General features: G+C 40.6%; 1 protein-coding gene across 2 annotated transcripts in view; it reads right to left on the bottom strand.

Annotated features, from left to right (window-relative positions):
* The window catches only part of Slco1c1 (solute carrier organic anion transporter family member 1C1), a 45,977-nt gene extending 22,575 nt beyond the window's left edge, over positions 1 to 23,402 (bottom strand). The window contains exons 1-8 of one of the 2 annotated variants that reach the window (XM_021165382.2): positions 23,013 to 23,402; positions 15,897 to 16,049; positions 14,697 to 14,838; positions 8,214 to 8,346; positions 7,355 to 7,488; positions 5,253 to 5,399; positions 2,657 to 2,755; positions 560 to 805 (exon numbers count right to left, since the gene is read on the bottom strand). In XM_021165382.2, coding sequence (XP_021021041.1) covers positions 560 to 805; positions 2,657 to 2,755; positions 5,253 to 5,399; positions 7,355 to 7,488; positions 8,214 to 8,346; positions 14,697 to 14,838; positions 15,897 to 16,028 — 1,033 coding nt within the window. In that variant the 5' untranslated portion in view covers positions 16,029 to 16,049; positions 23,013 to 23,402. The remainder of the gene's footprint in view (positions 1 to 559; positions 806 to 2,656; positions 2,756 to 5,252; positions 5,400 to 7,354; positions 7,489 to 8,213; positions 8,347 to 14,696; positions 14,839 to 15,896; positions 16,050 to 23,012) is intronic. The other variant, XM_029478290.1, reaches the window with a different exon arrangement.
* Positions 23,403 to 23,804: the final 402 nt, after the last annotated feature.

Here is a 23,804-nt window from a genome sequence, read left to right as displayed (position 1 = left end):
TCTCTTTGCATGACTGTATCTTGATCTTAAAAGGACATCCCTCCTCTCAGCCCCACAACCCCAACCCCATGACTCCTCCAAATTAACTTCAACAGTTGAAGACTGCCGATAAACATAAATACAGGATTGTTTAAAAAGGAAGAGATGAGGTCAATTTCTCAGCCACTGACTTTCCTGAGAGGAACTCCTGAGAACATGCCTGGCCTTTGCCTGGATCCCACTTACACCCTTGCCAGGACACATATTTTTATATATTGTTCAAACAGGTGGGTCTCATGTGAAAGGCTCTCAGACAAGAAGTTGTAGCCTCTTCGGTTCAGCCCACCCAGGCTTACGCTGAACAACTGCTGTGGACAAAAGCAATCCTGACTGAGGAGGTTGAGCTAATCCAAAGGAAGCTACAATAAGGAAGATTTCTTCTCTCCATTTCTGCTTCCTATGCGATTCCTTAAGCTTTCTTTCAGACAGGGAGGGGATACAAATGCTGTGGCTCATACCCCTCCTCTAGCCTCACTCGGAAGACGTACGGGAGCCCATGATCAAAGAGAATCTGACTTACCCTTTGCCATTTCCATGATTTTCATTTTATCGTCTCCAGGGGCCATTTGGTAGGTAATAGGGTCATCTATGAACTTGGATTTCTCAGATGAGGAGCCAGAGTCCTCTCTACTTTGGGATCTTGGTAGAGTCTTGGGTAAGCACCAGAAAGGAACAGCTGCAAGGAGACTTAGGAATCCAGCTATTAGGTAACCAAGCCACCAGGCCCCGACCCACTGAGGATCCTTTGGGGTGATAGTTATATGGTCTGAAAAAGAGAGGTTGGTTAACCTTCAAGGTTAGGGTGTTGAAATGAGTTACTGAAGAAAACAAATGCTAGCAACAGTTCTACCACATCATAAAAACTACAGGAGGGCTTAAGATCAGATTACTCAGAACCTTTATAAATGCCAGGTGAGCCTGGGTGCTAGCCTTTACTCCAACCTCCAATGGTAGAGACAAGAGAGCCACAGAGCTAGCTGGATAGTTACACTAGCTATATGAGTTTGATTGAAAGGCCCTGACTCAATGAATAAGGGAGAAGAAAAAGTTTAGGATGATTCCCAGTATCAACTCCAGGCCTTTACATGTACGCACAACCATGAGCATGCACTCCCACACATATTCCTTGCCCAAACACAAGGAAACACGCACACACATGTATATACCAATGTGTTCACAAACACACATATCTATGTGTTCATATGCTCACACACACATATGAACATACCTATGTGTTCACATGTTCACATACACACACATACCTATGTGTTCACAAGTTCACACACACACATGCACATACCTATGTGTTCACATGTTCACACACATGAACATACCCATGTGTTCACATGTTCAAACACATGCACATACCTATGTGTTTACATGTTCACACACACATGAACATATCTATGTATTCACATGTTCACACACACACATATACATACACACACACACACGAAATAGAAAACATCTAATAATCATACTTGGCATCCAGCATTGCCCCTTACCCCTGATCTCTAAAAAAGGTGTTTATGGGGGACTTCAGTTTCCCTGTTTGAATCATGATCTAAAACAGAGACTGAAGGCTGTAAGAGGCCCATGCCTTTACACTGGTGCTCTGTGGAAGTGCCTAAAACTCCAGAGAGAGTCGGGAGAGTAAAACACCCTAGATCCCTCTGCTCCTTCAGAAGCATCATATCTGATTCACATTGAATGTCTAAGATCCATCTGTCCTCAAGGAAAGATGGCTACCAGTCCCCAAGATAATTGCCTAGTTGGGGAAAGGAGAGCAGAAAAGAGAGGCTGGGACTAGAAGAAAGGGAATTTTGGTCGCGGTGATGTTCACTCCTATGTTTGCTTTGTCAGTTGATGTCTCTATCATCTGAGACCAGCAAGAGCTGCCAGAAGCCACAGTTTTGATTCTGAACTGGGCTGGATGCATTTGAATTGGCAGCTGTGGGAGAAGAGGGTCTGCCTTAATAAACAGACCACAGGTTACCCTTTTCTAACCACTGACCTGTTCATCCTTCTGCACCAATCAACGCTTGCATCTTCAGTATCAAGGTGTATTCCATGGATTATTTTTACTTAATGAAAGAGTACCACCTTGACATTATATTAAAAGCAAAATCTGGGGGCTGGAGAAATGGTTTAATGGTTAAGAGTACTTGCTCTTCCTGTCGAGCTAGGGTTATATAACCAAACACCCACACAGAGGCTCATAATTGTCGGTAACTCCAGTTTCAGGGATCTGACACCCTCTCCTGACCTCTTCCACAAGCACTCACTTACTGCACATGCATACACGCATGCAAATATTCATATTCATATATTTTTTAATTAAAAAAGATGAAATGTAGTATCTTTCAAAGTCCCATTTAAAATTACAGTAGTTGAAATTTATGAGTCAATACAAAGTGAATCCAGCTGGTAAGATGGCTCTGTGTGTAAAGGCACCTGTAGCAAGCCTGGGCACCCAAGTTCCATTCAGGACGCACAAGGGGAAAGGAGAGAATTGATTTCTACAGGTTGTCCTCTGGTCTTCCCAAATGCATTATGGCATGTGCACACAGAGAGAGAGAAGTGTAAATGAAGAAATATAAACAAATAATCTACTTACCTAGATTCACAAAGCCAATATCAACATACAGTTTTGCGCATAATGAGCCCAAAAGGAAGCCAAATATGGGTCCTATAATTGCCACTGTCTGCACACACCCTGTACAAAAATAAAACCAAGCCAAGCCAAAATAAAACATTAAAAGTGGGGATAAGAGGAAAAAGGAGAATAGCTGTCATTTAGCTCTGCTTTGATAAACTGATAAAATGCTAAGCAGGAAATATGAGAAGCCACTGGTATCTGGTATACTTCAGCATTTCTTTTGTGGGTGTTTCCTCAGTTAATTTTTTTTTTTTTTGCTTTTTTTTTAATTAGATATTTTCTTTATTTACATTTTAAATGTTATCCCCTTTCCTAGTTTCCCCTCTGAAAATCCCCTATCCCTTCCCCCTTCCCCCTGTTCCCCAACCCATCCCCTCCCATTCCTGGCTCTGGCATTCCCCTATACTGGGGCATAGAACCTTCACAGTACTAAAGGCCTCTCCTCCCACTGATGACCGACTAGGCCATCCTCTGCTACATATGCAGCTGGAGTCATGAGTCCCTCCATATGTTTTCTTTGATTGGTGGTTTAGTCCCAAGGAACTCTGGGGTTACTGGTTAGTTTGTATTGTTGTTCCTCCTATGGGGCTGCAAACCCCTTCAGCTCCTTGAGTACTTTTTCTAGCTCCTTCTTTTGGGACCCTGTGCTCCGTCCAGTGGATTCTGTATTTGCCAGGCACTGGCAGAGCCTCTCAGGAGACAGCTATATAAGGCTCCTCTCAGCAAGCTCTTACTGGAATCTGCCATAGTGTCTGGGTTTGGTGGTTGTTTATGGGATGGATCCCCAAGTGGGGCAGTCTCTGGTTGGTTGTTCCCTTCAGTCTCTGCTCTGAACTTTGTTAAATTTTTCAATTGCACTGGCTCAGGAAATACATCGTTCTCTTTTGGGGGAGAAAACTAGTACATTTAACATATTAATCGGTTCACAGAAATAACGCCAAGACTGACAAAGCTAATTTGCAAACATGAATCAAACTTCAGTTGCAACTGGTATGGCTGTGCACAGGTTGGGCAAGCACTTGAGGGCTGGAGGACAGAGCTGGGGGCTACGTGAGACAAAACCAAACAGATCAGAACTATGCTGGTTTTGTAATCTTTCAACCATGTTTTATCATCAGTGAAGCATACAGTTCTGTTTGGGTTTTCCCACCTCAGTAAGAAAGCTTGCTCACTCACGCGGAGCTGGGGAGGAAGCCCTGTGGACAGAGTGCCGACTCTGGAAGGAGCTAGCAAAGGAGGTAGACTTTGGAACAAGTTAAGTTTATCTAGAAAGCTCATCACAGGTCAGAGGCAGCCTGAATAAATGGCAGGAGCAGGTTATCCAGAGGGCAGTGTCACTAGTAAGCAGAAAGGCTGTCCTGCTCGGCTAAGTGTCGCACATCTGCCATTCATTTCACGGCAGAACTCAAACAAGTATATTCCTTGGAGATGACATGAGCTGGAGGCATGAAGAGACATTGTTCCCTGGTCTCTTTTGGGACAGAGGCGAGTATACGACTGCGTGTAGTCCCCGAGGACCACCAGAGGAAGGTAAATCCTTCCCAGTCCCCAGAATAATTGCAGTTTGCCCTTTGTAGTTCTTCTTTAGGTTCCTGAGTTATGCATGCTATAGTTTTCATTAGAGACAGAGTCTGTGGCTAATTTAAGCCTGTTTGAGCATGTGCAGGGTATTGGGGATTTCTGTGGTGTGTAGCCAGAAACACAGTAGTCCTTAGTGTAACCGCTCCTTCAGTCTTACCCTTTGTCTCTTAAAGCTACACCTTCAAAACATCAGAATTCCAAGAATCAAGATTGATGTATTAAATAGAGGAGACACTGTAGCCATCCCTGCCGCTGTGATTTCTAGCTGAATTCCAGGGCACGAGAGACACCAATTAAATCGTGCGTGAATGTGTCTGAGCTTCCTAGTTCATTCCTACTGTCCATTTTGTGTGAGAGATTTTCCAGTGCTTTCCCTAACCCTTTTATAGTAGAAAGCGGTGACCACGGCTGCTCAACTGTCCTCTGGGATGGGATTTCCTTGCTCCTCGCTTATGTTTTCTTTATATTTCTTTTCTATCATTTATACCTGCTCTAAAGATCTCAGAGCCCCTTCCTATCTCAAACAGGAAAAAAATGAAATAAAAGATCCTTTAGTTAATTAGGGCTTATAGAATGCAAGGCAGTTTCTAGAAATGCAAAAACAACACACACACACACACACTTACACACACTCACATACACAAATATACATAGACGTACAGAGGCGTATAAGCACACACACACACGCACGCACACACACACAAACACACACACACACACTCATTAAAAGCAATTGCTAAACTCTGAAGTCCTGAGGATGCTTTTATAAGGTCCCATGCCATTGAGGTCACAGCTATTTAGTTCTGTGTTCTTTGCTTCACTCAGCAGAGGTTGATTAAAGTGCCTTGACTGTTCCCAGTTAACTGAAGCAAGGGGACTGAGTGCTCAAACCTTCCATGCTGAACTTGGAGTGGATGTGAAGGGCTCGGAGCAGGCACCCCAGTTCCTGAGTTGAATGAGGTACAGGCCTTACCGATGTAGAAAGCAGCATTGTCTTCACTGGCAAAGTCATCCAGATAGGCGATGCCCAGGGGTTGGATAGGCGTCTCCCCTAATCCTCGGAGGAGATTTCCCAGGAAGACATAAACCCACATGGAGGAGCTGGAATCCCCTTCACAGTCTTGAAAGAAAAGCAAACAAGCCAGCTCACTATCAAAGTTAAATGTGTAATTCTACATTTCTAACTGAGTTAGAGAGCAGAATCAGCATTTGCCACAGTGCTAATCTGATAAGCGTTTGAGTGAGCCTGGAGTTCGTTTTGATTTGTGACTTCTGTCTCTCTCACAGATACGTCCAGGGGCCTAAGAGAGTCTTGCTTCTTGCTATGTCTTTAACTTATTCTCTCTCTCCTTCTCATTTTGTACCTACACAGAGATATCTGTCCTTTTATACCACAGTGGTTTTCAGCTTCCTATCCAAGGCAAAAAAAAAGACATGATCAAACAAACGCCTACCCACCTCTACTTTTTCAAACCCAAGTATCTGCCATTGTTGCCCAAGTTCTACTTGAAGTTCCAGTATTTATGTGGGCGATAATTGCCTACAATTATATTTGGTAGCAATCAACTATGTTTAGAATTCTGGGAATAAGTCGTATAAAAATTATACATCTTACATTCTTTAGCAGTCCGTATCTTACCAAAACAAGGTTTGACAATACTTTTCGAGTTGGATCTATTTAGAGCTGACTGTTTAAGGGTACATTAATAAATGCCATGCTCTAATCTGACTGTATGAGGCAGGGTAGTTACATCAGTCATGCAAACGAAAGACCACTTTACAGAGTCTATCTAGGCACTGTAATAAAGTTTAAGATGCTGACAGCCTTCTGTAACCACCACATCTAAATGCCCTCTCCCAGGCGCACGCTGGGCTAAGAGGTTCTCAGGTATTTTTAACTGGAGGCTTTTTGGCAACACTGGGAGGTGGAAGTTATTTTTAGCAAGGTGTGGAGAGGATAAAGAGAAAATTAAATTTAACCCTGGGAAAAATCACATTTCTTTTTTTTTTTCCTAATCCTTTAGATTGATGTTTCTATTTATGAAATTCATTTTCTTTTCACTCCAAGGCCCATCTTACTCAAAATCACTGGTAGATGTTGCTAGTCACCACCAAGCACTTGGTAGTCTTTTCTATAATATTTGATCACCAGAATATCCTCATGTGTGTGTGTGTGTGTGTGTGTGATCATAGCACACTGCTATGATCCCTCTGGAGCTGTTTATTTGTTTGTGAGTTCATACAGTGTTGGCAAGTGAACCACAAGTACACATGCCTATCCCTGTATGCACTCAGATGCCAGAGCACATTGGGACCTTTCTCCTGGTGGGCACGTTGATGCATTTCTCTAGGTGACTCTGGCTTGTCAGATATTCAACTTACTAGATAGCCCAAGATAGCCTTGGAGTCACAGCCTTTCTTCCTCAGCCTCAGCCTCAGCCTCAGCCTCAGCCTCAGCCTCAGCCTCAGCCTCAGCCTCAGCCTCAGCCTCAGCCTCAGCCTCAGCCTCAGCCTCAGCCTCAGCCTCAGCCTCAGCCTCAGCCTCAGCCTCAGCCTCAGCCTGCGGAGTGCTGGAATTATAGGCATTTGTTTAGATATGTGCGTGGTGTTTTGCCTGTGAAAAGACAAGGCGGTGTTCACAGGTTGGCTGACCAGTGAGCTCTGGCGATGTGCTCTAACTGTACTGTGCTATAAATTGGGGTATTCCTGCCCCATTGACTCAAGACAAAAAAGTCTCCCGTTGAACAGAAAGCTCATTGTTACAGCTAGGCTTGTTGACTAGTGAATTTTAGGGACCCTCTCATCTCTGTCTCCCAGTGTTGGATCTATAGGCATGTTCAGACACACCTAGATTTTTTTAAGTAGGTGCTGGCACTTTGGACTCAGGTCTTAATGCTTGCAAAATAAGCATCCTTCCCCACTGAGCCATCTTCCCACTGTAGTTGTAGTAGTTTGGGGGACTTAAATACTTCAAATATTAGTGTTTTTTCATGAAAAACCTAATATGTATACTAAAGCATATATAAAAGCTAAAATTATTTATTCACACAAGTCAGTGTTTAAAAATCATCTTACCGTGATTTATTTTGTTCTGTGATTTCCCCAGGATTGAGCTTGGTGATGGACTGCTGGACTCCAGGTAGCACGGAGAGATGCTGGGAGTAACATTGGAGGACGGGGAATACCTCTCATATTTCTCATAGCTGTACCTGCATATATAAAGAGCACCTTTTACCCTGACAGGAGAGCAGCATGCTAAACACAGAGGTTTCCTTTGTTTGCCCGCAAATGAAGAGATCGTGTTGGGTTGGTATCTTCCTTCAAATCAGACTCACCAAACCAAACCAGCACTGAATAGCAGTTAGCTTCACAGGTGGCAGTAAGTTTTCATGCCACCCATGAACTCACAGCAGAAAATAAAAACAAGAATAATTTTAAGTTTTTTTTTAATAAAAGATAATGATTGTCCATCACCTATTCACTTAACACAAGAGGTATCTACCTACATTTACTAAACACCAACACTGTCTCCAAGTCAGAAAAAGAAAGAAATCAACTTTGTAACATCTTGAGGCATTAGGACATCAGAATTACAGACTTACCAGAACACTCACAGGCCAGTTCTAGAGATTCTATAATATACATCATAGCTTTAGAGCCATTTTCCCAGAAGGAATTCTTACTCTGGATTTCCCCTCTAGGTAATGAAGCTGGCTGCAAATTATTACACACACACACAGGAGACTGAAGCAGGAAGGCTGTGAATTTAAGGCTATCTGAGCTATCTAGTAAGCTGAATGTCTGACAAGCCACAGCCACCTAGCATGATACCTACCTTCTGAAAACAAGACAAAATTATACTTTTTAAGACAATGAGGAGGAGGAGAGCCGCCATTGATGGGGAAGTTGGGGAAGATGGATGCTTTAGACTTACTTCTCCATGAAGAACTGGGGTACAGCAATGAGCATGGTTCCGAAGCCCATGACCAGGCATCCTGCTCCAATTATTTTTGGCCTGTGAAGTTTGGCGCCAAAGTAGCTAACAAACGTTATGACCAGGAGATTCCCTTTGGGGGCAAGAAGAGGCATTCTTGGTCAGATTAGGGAGCCTAGGAAACAGCCCACAGCATAAGCAAACAAATGATGTACACTGAACAGAGCGTCACTTAAAGGAAGCCCCTGTCATGTCGCTTGCTCCCCTGGGAGCCAAAGGAGCTGCTAATTCATGACATTAATCACCTCATCTTTTTTTGTCAAAGTATTTCAGTTACCATCCCTCTCCCATTTTGTTTTACCACACCTGACCATTTGTTCCTTTAAAAGCCTGTTATCAGTAAATTAGATTGTAGACAGAGGGCTGTAGAGATGGCTGCTTGGTGGAAAGAGCCTACTGCTCTTACAGAGGACAAGGTTTTGTTCCCAGCACCCAAACTGCAGCCCTGGCTGCAGGGGGTCTGACGCCCTCCTCTGAATTTCAAGGACACTCACATTCGTATGCACACACCGACACACATAATTAAAACTTAAAAATAAATCTAAATTATATAAAGCTTCTTTGGGTTGATATTTAAATTTTTTCGTATTTAAATTTTGCAGCAAATTTCATTAGTTTCTTCATTAACCAATGCTTTGGATTAAAGCTTCTGTTAGTTTCACAGTGCTTTTTTTTTTTTTTTTTGAAACATAGATCCTATATTATCTCTACAGCTAATATTCCCCAAAGAAAAATATTACAAAAACAGGTGAATAACTCACTTTAAATGAAACAAAAAAATTAGACCCACAATTACACAAATGATACTTTGTAATTGTTCAAGGACTTCTTTACAAAGAGACTCAATATAGAAAATTTGTCCCCACAAACAACTAACCCTCAAGGCACAAATACCATGAATACAATATTTTTACAAGACAGCCATTTAAAAAGAATAATTGAAGAACATTGGTTTTAAAGTAGGAATTGCATAGTCCTAAAACAGTCTAATAAGACATCATGAAATAGTTTAGTATTTATTTGTACATGTTAGTGTGTGTGTGTGTGTGTGTGCACACTCGAGCTTGTGTGCACTCAAGTGCACTGATGTGCATGTTGAAGGTCAGAGGTCACACTTGGGTGTCATCTCTCAGATGCTGGTTACCTTGTTTTATAAGATAAGGTCTCTACTCATCAACCTTGGGTTTTCTTGGCTCCCTACACTGGCAGACCTATCTCCTGCTAGAATAAGAAAAGGTCCTATATCATACCTGATTGTTGTTGTTGTTGTTGTTGGATGTGTATTCAGGCATCAAACTCAGGTTGTCATGTTTACATGACACTACTGAGTGAACTGTCTCATGAGCTCTATGATTCAACGTGTCTTAAGGGAAAATTTCCCAGGCTTTGTTATATAAAAGACTCCCTAGGAGAAGCTGCAAAGGGAGATAAAAATACTTGGCGCGTCCAGTTTCTGGTGCCACAGAACCATGGTCCAGTCAAGGAATTTGTGTTTGCAAGGTTAACTCAAATACAATGTTGCAGATTGTTATAGCACTACACCATGAGAAACCTGGGTTAGGGGCACATGTTGTTTTGAGAACCTTTCACATCTTAGCTATAATCATTTGGGAAGTCTGGTTTGCAGGAACTCCCATCTAGATAAGAAGCAAACACTTCCCTATAGGCTGACTATGGGGGCTGATGGGTGGCCTGACTCTGATGCTGATCTTGCTCTTTCCAAACAGCAGAATCATGTTTGCTTCCATCTGCAAGCAATCATCTGATTTACTACTGTTTGGACATACTGCCAGCGTTAGTCAATTGGAAAATGAGTGGTGAATTTTACAGCCTGAAGGATAATAAGAAGAATGTAGAAAACATAGCTTAAAAAATGAGGTCTATGGGCTTGGCTCTTTGAAGAATTCAGCTCTTTAAAGTTTGCATATTACAGAAGCAATGTCTGAGAGTACTTCTTCGGCTTTTGACTGGTGTAAGGACTAGGCTGGTCATATCCTTCTGTTTGTGAGGCTGGCTTACATTTTATAGCAATACTTTTGCAGCCTGTGTACTTTTTACCAAACCCTTACAATAAGGAACTGTTTTGAAGGGTGTTACATTAATGAATAATGCCATTTCACCACCACCCTATCTCCACAAGATTACATTTCCTGTGCTTGCTATAATGGCAGCCTTTCTGAGTTCCCAGGAGAGATACATGGGAGAGATGCATGATTCAAAACATACAAAATATTGAATTGGAGCATCTGAGAAGAGGGCTCTGGGGCAAAGTGCTGGCTATGTTCAGATCCTCAACACCAACATATAAGCTGGTGAGAGGTTGGTGCCTGTAACCTGAGCACTAGCCTTGAGGAGGAAGTGTGGAGATTGGAAGAGTCCAAAGGCTTTCTGGCCAGCCAACCTGGATGTAAAGGTAAGCACCAGGTTCAGTGAGAGACCCTACCTAAAAAGATAAAGTGGATGGCAGTAAAGGAAGATGCTGAAAGTCTACCACTGTTTTCCACAAATGCATGTCTACACAGTTCTTCTGTGTACATATATGCACATACACATGTATACACACATACCACACACACACACACACGTACTAAGTTGATTATGAAAACTCTTCCATACTTCACATAACCAATTAAGAAAAAGATAACAGGTCCATAGAGTTTAATAAAAGTTTTACCAAACTTGAAACTTTTTATGCACCTACCTCCAAATTTTCAAATTTTAGAAAAGAAAGCAAATAACTGCAGTTACCTTTTGCACCAGAAACAAAAACTGAACAAGTCCAGAGTAAGAAATGGCCATTGGAGGCCAAGTACAGTAGTGAATTTGAAGTTAAAGATCCCACTAGCAAAAGGACTAGTCAGTGCAGCCCGCCAAGTACAGCTTACTTCAGGACTGTGAGAATAGGAGCTAAGAAGAAATCTGTTAATTAAACCATCATATAACAGGTGGAAAATAACATTTTTGCAGAATAGAAGAAATGTGTAGTGAAGCCCTCAGTGCAGCCAGACACTGAAGTATAAAAACTGCTGAGCCTCGCATGGTGTGGTACACACATTCAATCACAGCACTCTGCAGGTAGAGGCAGACAGATCTCTATGAGTATGAGGTCAAATTGGTCTACACGGTGAATTCCATGCCAGTCAAGGCCACAGGGCAAGACACCATGTCTCAAAAAATTCAAGCAATGAAAAGCAGAAAGAAGAAAGAGAAATGTGCTGAGTAGATACATTTTTAAAATATAGTTACTAAAAACCATGTAAAGCAAATTAATAACTAATTAATAATAATTTAATTATTTAAATAAAAATAATGCGATAGGGGAATTGCTGAATAGTGAAAATTTAAAAGCACTGTATTAAGTCAGATTCATGAGAAGGTTGTTCATTATCACCACTGCAATTCAGCAGAGTCCCCATGTCAACTGAGTAAGAAAAGAAAAAAATGGCACATTTAGATATTTTAAAAAAATATGTGTGTGTGTATGCGTGTGTCTTCTATTCCAGTCATGTGATTTTTGCATTCAGAAAATGCTAGAATTTCTATACATGATCAATTGAAATTAAAAGAATTTCAACCAAGTTTTTGAATGTATGTATTATCATATATAACTTTTTATATATATGTGGGGGTATGTAGTGTGTGTGTGTGTGTGTTTCCACACATGTTTGGGCACAAATGTATGTGGGAGTGAAGTGCACATGCGTGTGCATGTGTGTAGAGACCTGATGCTGGCATTGAGTATCTTTTTGGCGTTTCTGTCTTTTATAGTGAGGAAACCCAATAGAAAGTTTATACTCCATCATTTTAAGTACCTCTAGCACTATGTTTATACATAGAAACCAAGAGTGAGAAAATTAAACTTGTTTGATATATCATTTTTATTGGCATATCAACTTCCATGTCATAGCTCAGCTTCACTCAGTAGGCAGACATGTCCTATCAATATGCCTTTCTTCCCATAATGCAGTCTGTCACCTGATCTCATCCTTCCAAGATCCTTCAGTTTAGGACTATCAATAGGGCAAGCATCAATTCTTGAAAGAAGATCACACATAAGGAACTGGTATAATGAGGGTGATGATTTGAATAAAAACTGCCCCCATTGACCCATAGGGAGTGGCACTATTAGGAGGTATGTCCTTGTTGGAGTAGATGAGGCTTAGCTGAAAGTGGGTAACTTAGTGGTGGGTTTTCAGGTTCAAAATTCAAGCCTGGCCAGTGTGTAACTGTCACTTCTTGCTGCTTGTGGATCCAGATTTAGAACTCTGAGATACCTCTCCAGTGTCACATCTGCCTATATGTCCTGCCATGACAATAATGGACTAAACCTTTGAACTGTACCCAAGCCAGTGTTTTCCTTTATAAGAGTTGCCATGGTCATGGTGTCTCTTCTCAGCAATTAAACCCTAACTAAGAGAAATAGGGTATTTTAGAACTATGATGTGTGTCAGGTTATTGACTAACAACATTGATAACCTCTGGCAACAAGAAATGCAGACTTGCTTTGCGATGTCTCAGCAGGTCAAGACACTTGTCACCAAGTCGGATGACCTGAGTTCAATCCACAGGATCCACATGGTAGGACATAAATGACTACCTCAAGGTATCCTCTGATGTCCACATGTGTACCATGTGTACCATGAAACTCTTGTGTATGCCCATGAAAATATACAGACTAACTAGCTTAATTAATTAATTATAAATAAACAACTAATGTAATCTAAAACAAAAACAAGTAGAAACTTGGGCACCTTTCTTGTAGAATCGGCACCTGTACTTGAGCACTTCCCAGATATCTGAATGGCCATTAAATTGTGATTGATACGGTTCCAGAACCTTTGGGAACCCATTTGCAGGAATGCCCCATGGACAAAAGCTGATGCCTTGCTTAGAACTCCAGTGGTTGAAATTTTGTGTTCAGAGCCAAATTATCTCAGGCCATCTTAATCCCCTTTGCATCTGTTTATCACCCACCTCTCTATGACCTGACTTCTTTCTGACTATTGGGTAAATCCCTTTGAATATATGAATAGATCTCTAACTTTCAACTGCTCAAAAGCTGATATCACCATCAGATGGCCTCTGAGCCCAGTAGTAGAGGCTTCTCCCACTTTGCCACAACTACCAACCTGATGTTTACACCAAGATGTTGGAAAGAATGTTGACTTGCAGCTTTCTTTGTTCTTACACAACAAAATCTTCATGAAACAGTTACCAGATTAGAACAGGGTACATGTGGTAGCTTAATCTGTGCCCCTGAGCTATGGCCATACTTTTTTTTTTCTTGCCTCCAAAATAAACCACCTCCTATCCCTTTTGAAGTGAGGACTGCATTTTTTGCAAAAGCCAGAAATTTTTATATGTTCATTGGTCTCACTTTCTCCATGACATCCCAAGTCAAAATAAAATCAAAATAGCAAAGTACAAAAAGAAGTTGAAGATGTAAATTCCACACACGTCAGGTAAATCTGTCACTAAAACAGTTAAGAGACTTCTCTGCTGTTTTGTTTGTCCCAAATGACTTTGGTGACCACTAAGGGGTTATTTTATTAACTTTGAAAAAGCATTAAATGCCTCTCCTTTTTATTAACTCAGGACGCTGACTAACTGGAACGACACTCTTTCCAACACTTTCAAATCAGTGACTAAACTCACTCTGTGAAGACAGAGGCCTAAGCAATTGCCAAACCAGAGATACCAGAGGGTAGAGGCTTTTCAGTCTGTTCTACTTCAGCATTCCTGCTAATACAATCCCCCTTCTTTCCTTTCAGCAAATATGTGAAAAAATACATTTCTACTTTGTTGTTTTTAAGAATATATATATATATATATATATATATATATATATATATATATATATATATATATATGACTACACTGTCACTCTCTTCAGACAGACCAGAGGAGAGCATCAGATCCCATTATAGATGGTCATGAGCCACCATGTGGTTGTTGGGAATTGAACTCAGGACCTCTGGAAGAGCAGTCAGAGCTCTTAACCACCAAGCCATCTCTTCAGCCCCCAAGCATCTACTTATTAAATATGTAAACTCCATTTGTAGAGCCCCCCCCCCGAATGCTCACAAATTCTCAGTTCTCCAAGAGGTACTTTCCACATATTACAACCCAAAACACCAATCTTCACCTCTTCTCCCCCTAAAGAAAGTCTCACCTCTGCTGGGTAACTGACTTGTCTAAGCCTCAAGTAATGAATACTGGGGGCAGGAAATTTGGTTTTGCTTGTCTGCTCACTGAAAGAACAGATTTCTTTTATATCTCTACCCTTATAGCATAAGGTCCTGGCAGATTAATCCAAACAGGATTTTACAGGTTGCATCTCACAGACAATGATGGATGGCATTGAGCAGGCTCAGGAGAAAGACCTTGGGCTTAAAGAAAAAGTCGGGCTTCTGTAATACCTACCGATTTCAAAACTACCATCAATTATTCCCACCAGAGAGGAAGGGATATCAAACCTTCTCTCTATCTGAGTAACGGTGCTCTTCAGATAGCCTTCTGCCAATGCTTTGGCAAAGTAAACAAAAGACAGGGCACCCAAGAACACCTGGAAAACATGAAAAGTTACACATAACCAGACTAGCTTTGCATAGCCCAGAAGTTTCTAAGGAAACAAAATTGGGAGGAACAGCAAGTGTGTTCCATTGATGGCTTGACCCAAGCACGGCTGGAGCTCAAATCAGCCCCAAGACCATGCAGAGACTCCCCCCAGCCCCCCAACAACCCAAGTTACTTGGCAGTTGAAATGCCTATGGACTTTCATGTAAAATGTTCACAGGACTCCCCTACTCCTCCACAAAGGACATTAAAGGGAGTCTAGTGTTGGAAATAGCAGTGAGGGACAGGGGAAGAGCCATTGATGGGTAAGGAAATAAAAGAAGTGAAAATCATTACACCCAAGGACTTCCCTCAAGCCCTTGCCTATTTTGCATTTTGAAATCACAGTACAACAGTGGGAATTATTCTGAACTGAAATGTTCAGTCTACTTGAGTTGGTTTGTAATTGTTAAATTTATTCTTAAATTTTCAGTGGTTCTTTGATACTTGGTTATAATTTAATACACATGTTTTGATTATATATGTAAAGCAGAATCCATGTGAATTCAGGTTCACAGTTATTAAAATACAATGTTATTATGTTCTGTGGGTGTTATTTGGTATAGAGAAGGGAGGCTTGAGTTTCGCAGACACCTGTCTCTTTCTGTGTAACAAGCCAAGCCAAGTTTGCTTTCGGGAAAGGAAAACAGTGTGGAAATAATTAGTACAACATACAGGGCAGGGCAGTGCTTTTATAAATGTCTGGTTCTCTGTCTCCCCTGCTTATCTAGGAAGAGCTTTCAAGGGAGCCCAGGAGAGCCACGTAGCCTGCATAGCAGACAAAAATGATTTCATCGCTTGATGAGTGGTCTTAGTAGTTTGCATTGAGAGCTTATTTAAAAAAAAAAAAAAAAGAAAAAAAAAGAAAAGAAAAGAAAAGAAAAGAAAAGAAAAGAAAAGAAAAGAAAAGAAAAGAAAAGAAAAGAAAAGAAAAGAAAGTAGTTTCCTCGTGTAGCTTCATTTGTCAGGAAGGAAGGTCGAGCTGTAAACGACACCCAACGCCTCTACCTTGAGTTTTCCACAGCATGGCCGCGCTTCCTCTGTGGACGGATATCCGGCTGTAAAGGATGGCCCTCCCGCAGGCTGCGCTGAATTTTTGTGGAACAAATGGGCATTTTCTTTGGATGAGGTGTCCATCATGAGAATGTTTCTTATCCCAGCCTGTCAGTGTTGATTTTAAAAGGAAACAGCGATTTATTTCCGATCTGCATGATTTAGAGGCGTTTCCGTTTCACGGAAGACTATAGTTCTATAGGTGTAATTCAAAGCATCACTATCTCCTCTTACTGCCGTTAAGTTTGGCAACATTTTTCAATTAAAATCAGACAGGATATTTGATTAACGAATCCTGCCATCGAGACCCTACAGCCAGCATTCTTTCTCAATCTTTTCACTTTGGGCCTCATTATAGCAAAGAATAAATTTCCATGTTGCCTTTGGAATAAATAACGAGGCAGAATTTTGCTGACTTTGTGGTCTTGCCAGATTAAACTGGGCGCAAGCAGGAAGGGGAAGAGAAATCCAACCTCTTGAATATTGATTCATTAGAATTAAGGCTTCCAAGACATGAATAGCAGAGGTTGACACCATCACAGATTCCCAAAGCACCTTAGCATTCCTCTGGCACCCAAATAAAGTTTAAAATGAAGCAAAAAGGAAGAGGTCCACTTTGTGTGCCGTTTGGCTAATGGGGAAGGAATGTGGACGATAAACGTCCGGTGCCTAGATTGAATTCAGATGAAAGGACAGGCTGCAGTTTGCCTTAGAGGAAGGAAAACTCTTCGCATGCTTAATTCCCACCCTCCTCTCTCTCTTCCTCCTGACAGAACTCTTAACAGTTTTGTATAATCTGACCCTATTTCTCCCTATTCACATTAATATTTATGCATCCTGAGCTACAGGTTGTTGGGCACTTACACGAAGCAGAGTTTGTCTAATAATTTAATGCAGGCCACAGGACTCAAAAATTAAAACAGCTGTCCAACCCATTGGTTACAAGATTCCCCACTTGTACACTAAAAGGGATATCTTCCAATACTTGTTACTCTGACTAGAGAAATAATATTTGGAGTAAATTTTCAAGCATGTGGTAGAATTTAAAATTGTTCTGCTCATGTATATGATGTCTTTATTCTCTATTTTATGGGAAATGAGTGAGGCTTAAAAGATAGGGAAAGGACTTTTTTTTTTAATACTATAAGAATATCTGATCTATAAACACAAGTTTTTAAAAATGAGCAAATAAAAGGGAGTGAGAGAACAAAAAAAAAAACAATCAAAGCAATTAAATTAAAGTAGTTAATATAACTCCCAGTCAAAAGATGAGAAATATGGATAAAACCTAGTTTTATCTGTCTTGTTGATTTTCTCAAAAACAAAACAAAACAAAACAAAACAAAAAACAACAAAAAAAAAACACCTCTTGGTTTTGTCCATTCTTTGTATCATTCTCTTTGTTTCTAATTGGTTAGCCCTGAGTTTGACTATTTCCTGCGGCCTACTCCTCTTTCTTTTTATTCTGGAACTTTCAGGTGTGCTGTTAAGTTGCCAGTACCAGATCTCTCCAGTATCTTTATGAAGACACTCCATGCTATGAATTTTCCTCTTAGCACTGCTTTCTTTGTGTGCTAGAAGTTTGAGTATGCTGTGCCTTCATTTTCTTTCTTTTTCTTTTTTAAAATATTTTTATTAGGTATTTTCCTCATTTATATTTCCAATGCTATCCCAAAAGTCACCCATACCCACCCACCCCACTCCCCTACCCACCCACTCCCACTTTTTGGCCCTGTCATTCCCCTGTACTGGGGCAAATAAAGTTTGCATGTCCAATGGTCCTCTCTTTCCAGTGATGGCTGACTAGGCCATCTTCTGATACATATGCAGCTAGAATCAAGAGCTCCGGGGTACTGGTTAGTTCATAATGTTGTTCCACCTATCGGGTTGCAGATCCCTTTAGCTCTTTGGGTACTTTCTCTATGTGCCTTCATTTTCATCGATCTATAAAGCCTTTACTTTTTTTTTATTTCTTCCCTGACCAAGTTATCATTGAGTGGAGAGTTGTTCAGTTTCCATGAGTACGTGGACTTTCTTTTCTGTTGTTGGTGAAGTCTAGCTGTAGTTGGTGGTGATCTGATAGAATGCAAGGGGTTATTTCAACCTTCTTGTATCTCTTGAGGCTGCTTTTGTTTCTGATTATATGGTCAGTTTTGGAAAAGTTTCCACGAGAAGATATATTCTTTGGGGGTGAAATGTTCTGTAGATATCTGTTAAATCCATTTAGTTCATAACTCCAGTTAGTTTCATTATGTCTCTGTTTAGTTTCTTGTTTCAGTGACCTGTCCATTGGTGAGAGTGGGGTGTTATATGTGGTGACCCAATGTGTGTTTTGAGGCTCGGTAAAGTTATTTTTACAAATGTTGGTGCCCTTGCATTTGGGGCAGAATGGTAGAGGGGAGGCAGAATGTTCAGAATTGTAGAGGGGAGGAGGAAGGAACAGTGGTCAGGATCAGGTATGGCAAGAGACAGAAGAGAAGCCCAGAGAGCCAGGGGACTGTATGGAAATATGTAGCTGCTTCGGTTGGGGGTTGGGAGTTAGGGTGAATCTCTAGGAAGTCCCAGAGACCTAGGCGGGGGGAGCCTTCCAGGACTCAATGTGAATGGCCTTGGCTGAAATGTCCAACAATGGGTAAATGAAACCTGAAAAGACCACCTCTAATAGATAGGGCTCCCAGTGGAGGGATGGGGACACCAACCCACCTATACAACTTTTGACCCAAAATTGTTCCTGTCTAAAAGAAATGCAGGGACAAAAATGGAGCAGAGACCGAAAAAAATGGCCGATCAGTGACTGGCCTAGTTTAGGATCCATCCCATAGGTGGGCACCATACCCTGACACTATTACTGATGCTCTGTTGTGCTTGCAGATAGGAGCCTAGCATGATTGTCCTCTGAGAGGCTCTACCAACAGCTGACAGACAGATGCAGATACTCACAGTCAGGCATTGACCTGAGGTCAGGGACCCCAATATACGAGTTAAGGGAAGGATTGAAGGAACTGAAGAGGCTGGGAATCCCACAGGAAAACCAATAGTGTCAACTAACCTGGACCCCTGGGAGCTCCCAGAGATTGAGCCACCAGCCAAAGAGTGTACACAGGCTGGTCTGAGGCCAGCCAGCACATATATAGCAGAGGATTGCCTTGTCTGGCCTCAGTGGGGGAGGATGCACCTAATCCTGTAGAGACATGATGCCTAGGGATACGGGGACGGGGGGGGGGGGAAACACCCTCTCAGAGGTGAAGGGGGCAGGGTATGGGGGGAAAACTTTGCAAGGGGGGGATTCAGAGGGGGCAACATTTGGGATGTAAATAAATAAAATAATTAACAAAAAATGAAGAGAGCATTTACAAGAAATAACAAAATGTAATATAAAAAAAGAACAACAGAAAAATAAAGACACTTAGTAATACCAAAGTCATGTATAAAATATACAGATAAGTGTAAAATGTTGACAAAATGAAGAACTTTTAAGTAAATAATATATGTATTGACATAGTCCAGAAGAGAAAAACAGACAACGAGGGGGAGAGCAATACACTTTCAAACCAAAGCAAAGGCACTAAGGACAAATGAAATGGCAAGACTGCTTTATCATGGGGTCCCTTTTAAGGAACACAAGCTGAGAATAAAATGGATTCACTGTCGGTGTTTATTGATACACACTAAAGAAACCTTCAATATAAAATCTCCCAAGGACAGCAAAAAAAGAAGAAACTTCAGAACAAACCTATAGATTATAAATTACCACCCAATACTATCAAATTCCAATCAACGGCTCAACACTTCAAATTTAAATTACTCTAAAAAAGTGGCGATTGACTAATATTGCTAATTGATATCATTCAACATCTATTTCTAATAGAAAAGAATCATGAACAATAACAATAATAAAACAGCAGTAACAGAAACAAAATCAGAACTCTAAGAAAAACTGCTACCAGTCGGTGATGCAAACTTTATACATACACTAAGTTCCTCAGATTGGTTTTTCAAAATAATGCTTTGCCAGAACAATGAAAATGCTATTTGAGAAACACAGGCTTCTGCAGTGTTCCGTAGCTCTTTCCAACAAGTCTACCTGGTACCTGAAGTAGAACATCTAGGAGGAGTGATTGCTTAGGATGAAAGATATCCAAGTAGCCAAATGATCTAAATGGCCAGCAAATTATGGTGATGCATCACAATGAAATCTTAGAAGCCACTGAAAGGTAAGGTGAATAAGGAAATATAGTTATAGAAATCGAACAGGGAAGAGTTGATTTTTATAACAGTGCAAGGAACAGTATCTGTAAGAAATGAACTTAGATGCAGAGAATCAATGTTTCTAAAAATATCACTACATAAAAGTATATAGACCAGAAAGATTTTTTAAAGCAACAACAATAATAATCAATTTATACTTTAAAATGTGATCCTTTTTTCTAAGATTTGTTTTAAGGAAATATTGGGGGGGGGCGCGATGCTGAAGACAAATGATAGGAGGATCATATGTGTACAATGTATGCCTTTTCCTTCATGCAGAGCTTGGGCAGTGGTTTTAGTTGGTGTTTTGCATAGTCAGACAATCAGAGCTCCTTATTGTACAAGCTGGCCTTCTCAAGGCCCGGCGATTTTTTTTTAAAGCTGTCATGTCTGACAATAATACAATAATACAATACAATAATACAATAATGTCATCTTAAATTTTTGCCCCTTATTTGGATATTATAGCTACAATCAAATTGATTTGTTAAATTGTTATATTCAGAATAAATATGGATATAACACTGGTTGTCCACCTGCAAGCTTTCTAACAGTTTATTGTAGCTTGATGCTTAGCCAGTTTTACATTAGGAATTCAACATACATGATACAGGGATGAGGGTACTCAGCTATGTTAACAACTTGGAAAAAAAGAAAGAAGCAAATGGCGATGTTACAGTGAATTCTCAGGTGAACTTTTCAGTTATGAAAACATCTATTTTGAATTTGTAAATATTTTAACTGTTCTATTAAGGCATGGACTAAACTATTCTTTGACACCTGTTGGGCAGAGTGAAAATTTAAAGCCATAATGGTAAAAGATGGCATACTGATTGTAAAATAAACAAATGATAATAATAATAATGATTTTTTTGTATCTTTCATAATATAATTTTTCTAACTGCAATAAAACCACTGAACTTATATATTCCTGTCCTATTAAGCCCATGTTTCATTAGTAGTACACCTTATAATATTTAATTTACATTTTCTTTCTAATATGCTTGTCTGGATATGTCAGTATAAGTCCTAGATGGTGATTCTAGACTGATGGTTAAATAAAGTTCCTAACACGGCTTTCAGTAGGAAAAAAAAATATGCGATCCTTGCTGGGCAGTGGTGGCGCACACCTTTAATCCCAGAACTTGGGAGGCAGAGGCGGGTGGATCTCTGAGTTCGAGGCCAACCTGGTCTACAGAGTGAGTTCCAGGACAGCCAGGGCTACACAGAGAAACCCTGCCTTGAAAAAACAAAACAAAACAAAGCCATGATCCTTTACAAAAATGATATAATTAAATTTGACCTGTTAAGGGGTTATTGATATACTATTTCCTGTTAGACATGATTTAAAAGCTCTTAACTAGAATATGCAAATAAGTGTTCAGTAATGTCATACATCACTCTAACTAAAGCTTTATTTAAAAGTGCAAACGGCTTGACTATAAGATGTGTGCGCCATATAGTAGCAATGCTAAAAACAATATTTTAAAATTTTGAGATGTTTCAGTATGCTATTTTCTTATATTTGGAGATGTTACATAATCATTCTAGTGGGAACAATGGTCAGGTATCCTGGTCTGGTTTGATGTTGTGATCTGGCAAAGCAACACTTAAAAAATTGACACTGCATAGTTTTGCAGAAACTGAACTGCATCTTAATGCCTAATATGCAAATCAGCATGCCCACAATATGTTTCAAGGAGGCTCCAGCTTGTGGGTATTGTGAGTCTCACATTGCCTTGAAAGGATCGGGAGAAATGTTCAATGACATGAATGGGAAGACATCCATGGTCAAAGCCAGAGCCCACTTCTCCTCATCTGCATTTGCATAGTAGGACTAGAGCACAGTTTGGATATATCCTTTATCTCTTGGTTCACTTGAGTCTATTTTTCCAAAAATTAAATATAAGTAATAAAAAGACAGATGACAAAGTTTTCATTCAATACCTAGGCTAAGGCATAACAGATTCCAGATTTTAAAAAGAATAAGCCAAGCTTTTATTTTATTTTATTTTTAATAAAAAGCTGAATTCTCTGTTTACATGGATTGGTTTCAGAATCTAGTCTTTAAAGGAGCACAGGTGGCTAAGATAGGTTAAGTTGAGTCACACAGATGTACACAGGCCCTGTGCTCTGAACCAGTGAGGAAGATGCAGCCAATCTGCATGGGCTGTAAAGAGGTCCAGAGAGGTACCCATGACCAGTCTCCCTTCTTGAACATCTCTGCACCAGCAAAGTGTTTCTGGGAGTCTTCTCTTCCAGGGGTCTTAAAAATAACCTGGGGTTTTTTCATGAGAAGCAATGTGTCTTACACAGAATTCCAACCTCCCACCCCTAACTACAAATGATTTTAGTATCAAACTCACATATCATAAACACCACCTCTAGTCAGTGTAATATATGCATATATTGTAACCTTTAAAATAATCCCAAATCTTCAACATCCTCATCTCGACTTATAAAATCATTTAGTTCACAGAAGTTAAGCAATCTAACAGAAACTACCCAGCTAAGAAGTAACAAAGCTTCAATCTGAAAGCAGATCTGAGTTTACCTGTCATCTTTAATCAGAATCCTCTCCTATTTCACCCAGCTAACAAGGGAAGCCATTGGCTTTTACTGAAGTGCCATAGATAAGATAAAGCCTTGCAGAAATTAGTGGCGAATTATCAACATCTGTCCTGGGAGAACAAGGCATATTGCTCACACAATTAAAAGCAGATGATTAGATAGATAGATTAGATGGATGGCTAGATAGATAGATAGATAGATAGATAGATAGATAGATAGATAGACAGATAAACAAGAAAAGCCAAATCCTACCTGGAGGTAGAAGTCAAAGCTGTCCAGTTCCTTTCAGAATGTTCGCAAGGGGCTGGATCACAGAGCACAGCCTGAAACAGGAAACTGAGGCAGCACCCCACAGAAGTTGTGAAAAGTTCTGGCAAGTCAAGAGAGCTGGTGGGCACAGACAGGGCAGATTAGAGGAAAGAAAAGACCAAGGGTCTGATCTCACCCCTAAGCAGTCTTTCTCTTTCGTCTTTCCAGTTGGCCTCTTTTTTTTCTGGCAGTCTGCAGGGAATTGGGCACCCTGGCAAGGGCACTGCCCTGCATCTCAGCTCCCAGGGCACAGAAAGAGCTGGAGCCTTTGAGCCATTTCTTTGCAATTTGCAGCAAGTTTAAGGCCACACGTGATAAAGCTTTGTTTATAGAGGAACAAGGAAAAAAAAAAAGAAAAGACCATTTGTGATTTTTACTTGCTGATCCCAGAAAACACCACTCCACAGGGGGCTGGAGGGGGGGGCGGTGAGGAAACAGAAGCCAGGGCAGGGAAGGAAGTTTGTAACAAAGACCCCCTCCCCTTCTTCTTCCAATCAGCCTTCCAGCCAGCCAGTCCTAAGGGACATCAAGGGGCCAGGCTTGTTGTGTTGTATTTATTTGTTTGCTATTATTTTTTTTAAAAAATATCTTGGGCCAGTTCCCTGCTTTGTTTCCCTCACCATTGGGCTTCTAGAATCTGCAGGAATACTTTCAGGTCAGGATCAAAGCTCTGCAGGATCCTTCCAGGGGGAGTTCACTTTCAAAGCAAAAAAATCAATAGCTCCATCCACACAC

This window comes from Mus caroli, chromosome 6, assembly GCF_900094665.2.
Source record: "Mus caroli chromosome 6, CAROLI_EIJ_v1.1, whole genome shotgun sequence".
Taxonomy (NCBI): Eukaryota; Metazoa; Chordata; class Mammalia; order Rodentia; family Muridae; genus Mus; species Mus caroli.
The sequence above is the reverse complement of the archived record's forward strand: the minus strand, read 5'-3'. Positions and strand labels throughout refer to the sequence as shown.